The 10,478-nt window shown below is 32.6% G+C and overlaps 1 protein-coding gene across 2 annotated transcripts; it reads right to left on the bottom strand.

Moving 5' to 3' along the window:
- Positions 1–5,973: 5,973 nt before the first annotated feature.
- On the bottom strand, positions 5,974–9,798 carry LOC123894806 (probable inactive receptor-like protein kinase At3g56050). 2 transcript variants are annotated; one of them, XM_045944881.1, is made up of 10 exons: positions 9,425–9,748; positions 9,197–9,335; positions 8,507–8,578; positions 8,264–8,407; positions 7,973–8,113; positions 7,762–7,858; positions 7,419–7,725; positions 7,148–7,338; positions 6,922–7,054; positions 5,974–6,801 (listed from the first exon to the last, which is right to left on the bottom strand). In XM_045944881.1, the coding sequence occupies exons 1-10, from the start codon at positions 9,534–9,536 to the stop codon at positions 6,209–6,211; spliced, it is 1,929 nt and encodes a 642-aa protein (XP_045800837.1). In that variant the 5' UTR covers positions 9,537–9,748; the 3' UTR covers positions 5,974–6,208. The 2 variants fall into 2 exon arrangements, with proteins under 2 accessions (XP_045800837.1, XP_045800836.1); XM_045944880.1 differs by having other exon boundaries at positions 7,419–7,858; positions 9,425–9,798.
- Between the last annotated feature and the right edge of the window lie 680 nt (positions 9,799–10,478).

The raw sequence follows: 10,478 nt of genomic DNA on the forward strand, positions 1-10,478 counted from the left end.
GTATTTCACTTCTTATTTTCAACGAGTTGTGTAAGAAAGTAGCAACCACAAAATATAGTAATACACATACCGAAACAAACATATCGACATATAGTAAGAAAGTAGCAACCACAAAATATCGACATATATAGCCATTCAAATATCACTAGCATAAATATATAAGCAAACACAAGGCATATATATTTATTCCAATTACAAGAAGCATATACACCAATTCACTGAGCATGAATTTATTTATTTAGATTTATATGGGACAAATGATTGACATTATACAGACCAAACCTTAAGAGTGTATTTGGATGAAGGATTCTAGAAATTTAAGGGATTTTAAATACTAAGCAATTTAATTGATTCAATTGAATTCCCTTGATTTTCAAATTCCAGTGTTTGGATAAAATGTTGAAATTCCATCAATTATAAAATTATTTGTTTGGGTAATGTAATTGAATTTCCTTCATTTAATTTTATTTATTTTAATAAAATCGACCCTAAACCCAAAAATTGGCCGAAAAACCGAAAAAATCGGTCAAAAACCATAAATCGGCTGAAAACCTAAAATCGACTATAAACCATAAAATCGACCGAAAAACCTAAAATCGGCCGAAAACCATAAAATCGGCCGATATTCCGAAAAAATTGGCCGAAAAACCTTAAATCGGCCAAAAATCCTAAAATCGACAGTAAACACAAAATTGGCTGAAAAACCTAAAATCGACCAAAAGCCCTAAAATCAACTATAAACTCTAAAATCGGCTGAAAACCCAAAAAATTAATCGAAAACCCAAAAATCGACCCTAAACCCAAAAAATCGACCGAAAAACCTAAAATCGGCGAAAAATCCAAAAATCGATTAAAACCCTAATATCGGCTGAAAAATGGGTTTATAGTCGATTTTAGGTTTTTCGGCCGATTTTGGGGTTTATAGCCGATTTCAGGATTTTTGATCGATTTTAGGTTTTCCGCCGAGTTTTTTGGGTTTAGGGACGATTTTAGATTCTTCGGCCGATTTTTTGGATGTTGGCCGATTTTGAGTTTTCGGTCGATTTTTGGTTTTTCGGCCGATTTTTTGGGTTTTCGGTCGATTTTAGGATTTATAGTCGATTTTAGGTTTTTTTGCCAATTTTTCGGGTTTCCGCCCGATTTTAGGGTTTATAGTCGATTTTTTGGATTTTTGCCGATTTTAGGTTTTCAGCCGATTTTTTGGGTTTTCGGCCGATTTTTTGGGTTTTCAGCCGATTTTAGGGTTTATAGTCGATTTTTTGAATTTTGGCCGATTTTAGGTTTTTTTGCCGATTTTTCGGGTTTCCGGCCAATTTTAGGATTTATAGTCGATTTTTTTGATTTTGGCCGATTTTAGTTTTTCGGCCGATTTTTTGGGTTTTCGGTCGATTTTTGGTTTTTCGGCCGATTTTTTGGATTTTCAGCCGATTTTAGGGTTTATTGACGATTTTTGAAATTTTGGCCGATTTTAGGTTTTTCTGCCGATTTTTTGAGTTTTCGGCCGTTTTTAGTGTTTATAGTCGATTTTTGGGGCTTTTGGCCGATTTTAGGTTTTTTCTGCCGATTTTTTGGATTTTCGGCCGATTTAGCGTTTATCGTAGATTTTAAGTTTTTCGGCTAATTTTAGGTTTTACGATCAATTAGTAATTTTTAAAAGTTTATGGAGAAGAAGGAATTTCAAATTCTTTGGTTTTAGGTGTTATTTTGAAATTCTCTAAATTAAACTTGAACAAAATACTTCATAAATTTCAATCATTTTGAAAATTCTTCAAATTTTCATCCAAACAATGGAATTCATCTCAAATCATTTGAATTTCCTCAAAACATTACTTTACCTCAAAAAATTCCCTCATCCAAACACACTCTTAGCGTATCACCCCCAACCTAAATATCTCCCCTACCAAAATATTCTTAAACAAAGACAATTAATTCCGATTCTTAATATAAGAGAAAGTTTGTTTTTTTAAATTTATTGAGTTTTTAATGCATTTGATCTATATATATATATATATATATATATATTGAATTACAATAATACTTATCACTTTAGATTATTTTAAGAAAGAAATTGATGAGTATTTTTGTCCAACTAAACAAGGTGTATCATGCTAAAATACTCCTTCTACATTTTGAGTGGGTGTGTTATAGCATAACCCATATATATATATATATATATATATATATATATATATATATATATATATATATATATATATATATATATATATATGGGGAGGGATCAAATTACACCGGTGTAACATTTGAGTAATGTTACACCGCTCAATAACGCTTCAACGAATACAAATTTTACAAAATTCACCGTTGGATTGAAAGCTTATATCGTCTAGATCATCTATGTTAAATTTTATAAAATTCTAAAATCGTTTGATATGTTTTTTAGATAGATCAAAATTAATGGTTTATGCGTTTTTATTGAATACCGTTAATCTTGATCTATCTAAAAAACATATCAAACGATTTTAGATTTTTGTAAAATTTAACATGGATGATCTATACGATATAAGCTTTCAATCCGACGGTCGATTTTGTAAAATTTGTATTCGTTAAAGCGTTATTGAGTGGTGTAACATTACTCAAATGTTACACCGGTGTAATTTGATCCCTCCCCTATATATATATATATATATATATATATATATATTGAAAGCTCAATAAATCTAAAATATAAATATTATCCTATAAGTAGTATATTTTACACAAAGAGGCTCTCCTACCAACCACTTGTCTTTCCAAAAGAAAATATTTTTACAATTATACACTTTTCTACTAATATTATCTTCAAACTATTGTCCCACACTTTAAACCAAACACCCTCTCAAATACTAATCATATATTTCCACCACACCGACGCCTTTCTACCACCCCCTTAATTCTACTGTCCTCCGTATCAGAGTTTACTATCAACACCTTAAACTACAACCCCTCTTAATTCACAATTTGACAGTGCATTAAAATTTTATTTACAACTCTCGTGTTTTTTAGTACATTATTTACAACTCTATTATTTATTTTGCAGTTGTTTGCCAAAGTAATATTTTTATACGAAGTCTATTTACAAGTAGACAGAGCAGTAGCATCATGCTAGCAAATTGGTGGAATAAAATAATAGTGTTATTTTCAAATTGATGTCTAACGAACCAAACATGAGTTATATTTTCCTCAAAAAGGATTTAACCAAACATGAGTTAGTTTTATCATTTGATTTAATTAAAATAAATATATTTTTTTTTTTTTTAGTTTTTCACCACCAGTTGAATCTGGTTTGGAGGTCAGTTCTTGACTCAAGTGATTTCAGCCTCCTCCCGATCGCAGTTGCGGGGGATCGAACCACGGTCCTCCCTACCAAGTTCAGCATCAATCACCACCAAACCAACTAACGATTTGTTAATTAAAATAAATATTTTACATAGTAGAAAGTAGAACCAGTCAACTCAACTTATAACATAATTACAGCGTAAAAGTTATTTTCATGTTTTTGTTCTATTCATTGGCTTTTAGTTTGTCCGGTACTTGAAACAATTTAGGATCAAACATAGTACAGCTGAAATTGTCATGTCCAGTCTCTTATTTTTTTTTAAGAGATAACCGCACTATTAGTGTTAGTTAATTAAGATAAAAATATATAACTGCTTTGAACTTTAATCTTTTCAAAAAAACTGACGAACTTTGATTTTAACATTGTGAATTTTAAAGTTTTCTTTATAATCCTTTGAATATGATTGTTCTGTTAATCAGTCATTATAGTATCATATTACGGTTAAGTAAAGTCAGCAATGGACTTATAATAATGTGGCATATAATATAACGCATACATTTCATCTGCAGAATATCATTTTTAACAAAATTTGTATAATATCTTAAAATCGTTGTTTTTTTGGTACAATTTTTTTTACAAGGCTAAATTGTACTTTTGATCCCTAACTTTTAAAAATTTATGATTTTGGCCCCATAAATTTAACAACAGTACATTTAGCCTCTCATAACTTTCACAAACTTACGATTTTAGCCCCCCAACTTTAATAGCATGTCTTGCTACATATGCTGACGTGACATGTGTGTCATTGTCCATGTGACAAGACATGTTGGCGTGTCATGTGAGTCACTTGTCACATGTGTGTTGACTTGGTCAGGGGTCAAAATAGCAAGTTTGTGAAAGTTATTATAAACCAAAATTGTTATTTTGAAAGTTAAAGAGCCAAAATGGCAAGTTTGTAAAAAATTAGGGGGTCAAAAATACAATTTAGTTTTTTTAATAATATAGACCAAATATATTTTATACAAGATCAATCACATATTCGCATTTAACCATTTTGCTATATCATAATATTGTTTCTTCAACGTTTTCTTTTAAGAATCTAGAGGTAAAATGAGGAGTTTTGGTGATAAAAGAATTAGTAAAAGGAAAAAGAACGGTGAATAGTCTCCTCACCTTGCATGAGTTTTTTTTTTTCACCACCGGTTGAATCTGCTTCGGGGGTTAGTTCTGACATCAAGTGGTTCCAGCCCCCTCCTGATTGCAGTTGCGGGGGATCGAACCGCGGTCCTCCCTACCAAATTCAACGACAATCACCACTGAACCAACTAACGATTGGTACCTTGCATGAGATTTAATTTTCACTATATTCAATGTCCGGGGGAGGGATTTAAAGTATTTTGAATTAAATATTGAAAAAAAGAAGGATGTTGAATAAAATAGATCAATTTCTATGCACGGATAATATAAATTTATTTTATACATACATGTCAATGATGTGTTGTCACGTTATGTGTTTTTAAACACAACACTGTCAATACATAATGTGTTAATATATTATTAGACGCATGTATAAAATAACTTTATATTGACGGTATATATAAATTAAATAAAAAAAAAATTCCTCTAACATTTTCATCTCACTCCCTCATGAAAATTCTCCCCTTCCCTCCTTAATACTCCTCTCTCTTTTCCTCCCAACAACCAAACAGACAAAGCCTAAGAGGGAGATCAATAGGTATAGTAAAATAAAATAGACAATTGTGTAAAATTTATACTCCCCCGGTCACAATATAAGCAAAACTGCATTTTTTAGATTAATTGAATAATTGATGATGTTATGATAGGAGAGTATATTATAAAACTTTATCTAGAAATGCAAGCAATCCAAATCATAATAATGACAACATATAATTTTAAATAAAAAACTTAGAATATATCAAACATTTTGACTCGGTCTTCCTTGAGCTGGTTGATTTTTCCTTTCTAGAGTAATAATAATGGGAAGAATTTTGCAAGATGTTGGGTCAAGTAACTGTCGTATTGTAAAAGCAACTGGCGTTTATAACAAAGAGCCTCCATCATAACAATAAAATAATTAATAGAAAAAATAAAAATAAAAGAGCCAATATATTAATGGACAAAACAAAACCATAATATTCAACTATGATCTTGTCATGTAAATTTCCTGCCGTCCATTGAATCTAACATCTTACAGCTTGGCATTTTGTAGATGCCATTTTCTACAAAGCCCTGCAGAAGACTTTGACTTTATCCCTTAGTAACATTATTAAACATTCAAATTTCCCACCTTGCAACCTTGTCACATGAGACACATCAGCAGGACTATGATTGTTGAATTATTTGTTGCTAAGAACACATTGTAGTATAGTGAAAGATAGGGACTTCAATTGTCTGCAATCAGCAATTTCACGCATTCACGCAGTTAAGCAATTTCACGCATTCACGCAGTTAACATCAATAGTCGTTGGATCGTGATGAGATGGTCTAAATTTGAACCATCTAAACTCGATTCAATGGTTACTAACTGCGTGAATTTCTAACTGCAGTCAATCCAAATTCGAAAGATAACACATTTGCAAAGTGGTGAAAGAAATAGATGGAAGTATTACTAGTAGTAAGAAATATAATAAAAATATATGTTTAACCAACCGAAATAACTGATAACACATTTGAAATTAACTAATATTTGACACCCTTTTGTTGGTGCAATTCCATAAACCATAATCAAACGAAGCACACGAAAAAATAGTTTTTTTATCTCCCTTTATATGTACATGTGAGTTTTTCACTCCCCTATAATAGATACAAGATGTATCAACTTACAGGTGAGTACCTTTTCAGCGCCATCACCGACGAAAAAAAAGGATGAGAATGATACAAACTCCGTACTTACAATCTCATTTCGCGATTTCAGCTGGCATCAAAAGAAGCAATCTCGAGTTCTGCCCACCAAAGTGGTGAAAGTTTAGGAACAGCTGCTTCGGGACTTATTTTTGTTATCTCTCTTAATCTCTCACAAACTTGTTTTATTGTTGGTCTTTGTTCTTGATCAGCATTGGTACAAGATTTAATCAATGCACCGATTTGTACTAATTGTTCTTCTTGGAAGGATGCTAGTGTTGGATCTACTATTTCCTTGAGAGGCTGGTTCCCTTGTAGATAGCGTGAAGCCCACTCTTCAAGTGTGCCATCTTTATCCATCGAATAAGGAACACGGCCTGTTACAATTTCTAGTAATATAATGCCGAAGCTGTAAAGGTTACTTGCTAATGTCGGCTCGTTGTGTTTCTTAGCAGCAGCTTTTGTATCATCTGAAGTTATTTCGCTCAAGAAACTCAAGTCCGAGATTTTGGCAGCGTAGTCGTCAGTGAGTTGGACAGATGAAGAATTTAGGTCGCTGTGGGCGAAAGGAGGATCCAACTGGTGCATATGTTGCAGGCAGTAAGCCGTGCCAATTGCAACTCTAAGTCTTGTTCCCCAATCCAAATGCTCAGCTTCTTTTACTGCAATTTCCATCAAGATCAAACACATTAGCCGGTTTCCAAATTAAACATCGAAAGGAGTAAGAAAAAAGAGCATAAACACAACTAAATAATAGTAACAATAAAATGATAGGTACTCACTGTGTAAATGCTCAAAGAGTGTTCCATTTGGGGCATATTCAAAAACCACCATTCTGGTGAAAGGCTCGTCTTCTTCGCAATATCCAATAAGATTTACGAAATTCTTGTGGTTCATCTTTGATAATGTATCTATCTGAATCAATAATTGCTTAAAATATTAATTTCAATACCATTGATGAATTGAAAATCTACAAATAATTCGGTTAATTTTTCATGATAATAATACCTTCTTACGAAATTGGACTTCTGAAGTCTTTGACCAATCTTTCAATGATGTCGTGGTAACAGAGGCCACAGCTATTTCGACACCGCTGGATAGAGTCCCTTTGAACACTTGACCAATGGGTGAAGTACCAATTACATTACTAAAATCTTCGCATGCCGCTACAAGTTCTGATCTTTTTAGCTTCGGCACACCTGAAAACATAAAACTCCGTTATACATGTACAACGGCAGGAATCTTATATTTAGAATAATAAATAAATGCTTAGATTTACCTGTCACAAATGCCTTCTGAAGCTGTCCACTTAATCCTGTAGCCCATGGTTTAACGGTCGCTACCTTGTTGGTTTTGAAGAGATATACGACAATGATTGAAATGAGAATAAATACAGCACCACCCACAATTCCAGCCACAATAGGAATGTGATTCTTTGATGAGGTCTTTTTCAATTGTGGTGCAGGCAAGGCAGAAGGAGAATCAGAATCATTTCGACTGGGGGAAGCCGGCTTCGGCACTATTGGTGGTGTTTTTGAGGCAGACGGGGAAGGTGAAGGAGATGGGGATGGGGATGGAGATGGAGATGGAGATGGAGATGGAGATGGAGATGGAGAAGGAGAAGGAGAAGGAGGAGGAAGATCAGCTACCCGGTTAGGAGGAGGAAGAGAACCGGATTGCAGTAGCCTTCGAAGACCTTTTTTACTTTTGCGATTGTGCCTTAAAAAAAGAATGACATAAGAGTTCAGATTATGGTATATAATGGAATACAATGGACAAAACTTAGAATATCGAGACCAAGCGAACACTCAATTGAAATGCTTAACGGCGTACCATTTGGTAGATCTTCCTGTACAACCTGGCAATTTTCCGCCACTAATTAGCTGGTTTTCATCTACTTGAGATTCAGAAATCATCACCAATTCACTAACTTCATGCGAGAAACCACAAAGAAGATCATTGTTGTCCAGCAAACTGCAATAAAAAGAAATTTGAATTGTTCAAAGAAGTTCAAAGATGAAAATTGAATTGTTCAAAGAAATTTGCAACTATGGACTCAGCTTCGTAGTAGCAAACAAAAGTAAAAACAATGAAAATTGAACTGTTCAAAGAGTATTATCCTACAGGATTGATAATGAGATATTACTCCCAATATCTTTAGGTAATGGTCCGCTGAAGTTGTTGTATCCCAAATCCAAAACCTCCAATTCCTTCAAGCGTACAATTCCTTCGGGAATGATTCCGTGAAAAGAATTATTCCGCAAAACTCTGCACGAAATATTTGTCACAATGCTATTAGACAATTGAACATTAATGAGAAATTGAAATTATTAAGTAGCCACCATAAACAATCATACAATTACTTACATCGACTTTATGTGAACAAGGCTCCCAAGCTCATGCGCCAGATTTCCTTCAAGACAAAGGTCTTTCAACGTCCTGAGCAACAAAATATTTTCTCATGATTAAACATTCCAACACTGGTTTAAGATTTAATAACAATAAAAGTAGGAAGCATGCTACTAATACTATCAAGATTTGATGTAACACAAGATCGGTCTTCAAAATTTGTACTATTAGAATCTAGATTTGGACCTAGGTGGTTAGCCTTAAAAGGGGTGTCCCGCTTATAACCATTTCGGCACCATATTACTATCCGAAACCATACATTTGAAGGTGGGCTAGTGCGAGGAGAAACGATTTAGGTCCTGTTTGTCTAAACAACTTCATTAAACGCTTTTAGCATAAGTTCTTATCATATAAGTGTTTATATACAAGTCAAACAACTTTTCATATAAGCTGTTTTTATAACCTATCCTGGAGAACTTATAAAAATAAGCTGAAAACTGATTATGGACATGTCATAAGCTGTTCCCATAAGCTCTACCAAACAACCTCAAAAGTGGTTATGCTAGTAGATAAGCTCAAATAAGTCAATCCAAACAAGCCCCTTATTCATTTCTTCCTTTCTATGATTCTATCCCCAAATTAAACAGATCAGGAAATCACAATAATTCATTCAATCTTACAAAAACAAATCACAAAATCAGCACTTACAATACCACAACTCTTCCATCTGAACATTCAACTCCAAACCAATTACAAGGGTCAACACCAAATTCATCATCAACCCAATTTGACAAAGCATCAAAAGGATCACTCAAAATTCCTTGCTTGAACTTCAAAAGTGCTTTACCTGCAAAAAAACAGAACACACTTTTCAGCTTTTGTTTCATTCCACCGACAAATTAACCAAAACTCCACAAAAACTATAAAATCCCTTACCTTCATCATTCAAAGAACAGCACAAACCAAAACTCTGTAACAAAAAACAAAACATCACAAGCCACATAACTCTTCTATGATCCTTAAAGCAGCTGAATTTCCTCTTTCTCATTTTTCTTTTGTTGTTGTTGTTGTTGTTGTTGCGTATAGAAGCTAACTCAGATGAAAAAAACACGACACAGATTTTAAAAGAAAGTGAATCGGTTGTGAAAAGTATCGAAAAGGTAAATTGTGAGAAAACAATGTTGAAAATAAGCGGTGACGAAACTATGTTCTTTGTTAGACACCAACCAAAGAACGAGGTAGGACTCAAAAGACATGTAATATTTGAAAACGCGTGCACCACAAATGAATATTTTTTTATTATTAAAAATATTAATAATAATAATAATAATAGTATTTATTTAAATACTTACCAAATCTAAGTGTGATCAATTTTCTTCTATAGAAAAAAATGGCAAGCAATTCACAAACTTTCTATTTAAAAAAAAAAGAGTGTAACCAAATTCCCCCCAAAAGAAAATTTTATAATTACTAGATCTAAATGGAAAAATTACTAAATCTAAGTTTCCTTTCCCTTTTTTGTTTTTTTCCCCTCTTTTTATTTAGCTTTGTAACTAGACAAATTACTAAATCTAAATCAAAATGATAGTCCCTCCTTATAAAAAAAATAGGTTCTTTTTGTGTCATGATGTTTAGTTGGATATTGGTACCTCGTAGGCAAAATACATTTAAAAAGATATTTATTTTAATATAAATTAATATAAAAAATTACAAGACATTCAATTTTGTTTATTGGGCACCATACCTCACTAAATTCCGAAAATAAGAGGTTAAAAAAACGATAATGCATCCAATTCGTGCATTCAAACTTTTCAAGGAATATAATTAACTAAATTCTAAAAAATTATTATTGACCAATTATATTCAAGAAAAACATAAAAAGCAATATTATTAACTAAATTCTAAAAAATTATTTTTATTTTTTGGTGAATATTAAAAATATATTTAACTATCTCATTGTAAGTAAAAAATAAACTATCTTATTAATGAT

The sequence above is a fragment of the Trifolium pratense genome, linkage group LG7 (assembly GCF_020283565.1).
Source record: "Trifolium pratense cultivar HEN17-A07 linkage group LG7, ARS_RC_1.1, whole genome shotgun sequence".
NCBI lineage: Eukaryota > Viridiplantae > Streptophyta > Magnoliopsida > Fabales > Fabaceae > Trifolium > Trifolium pratense.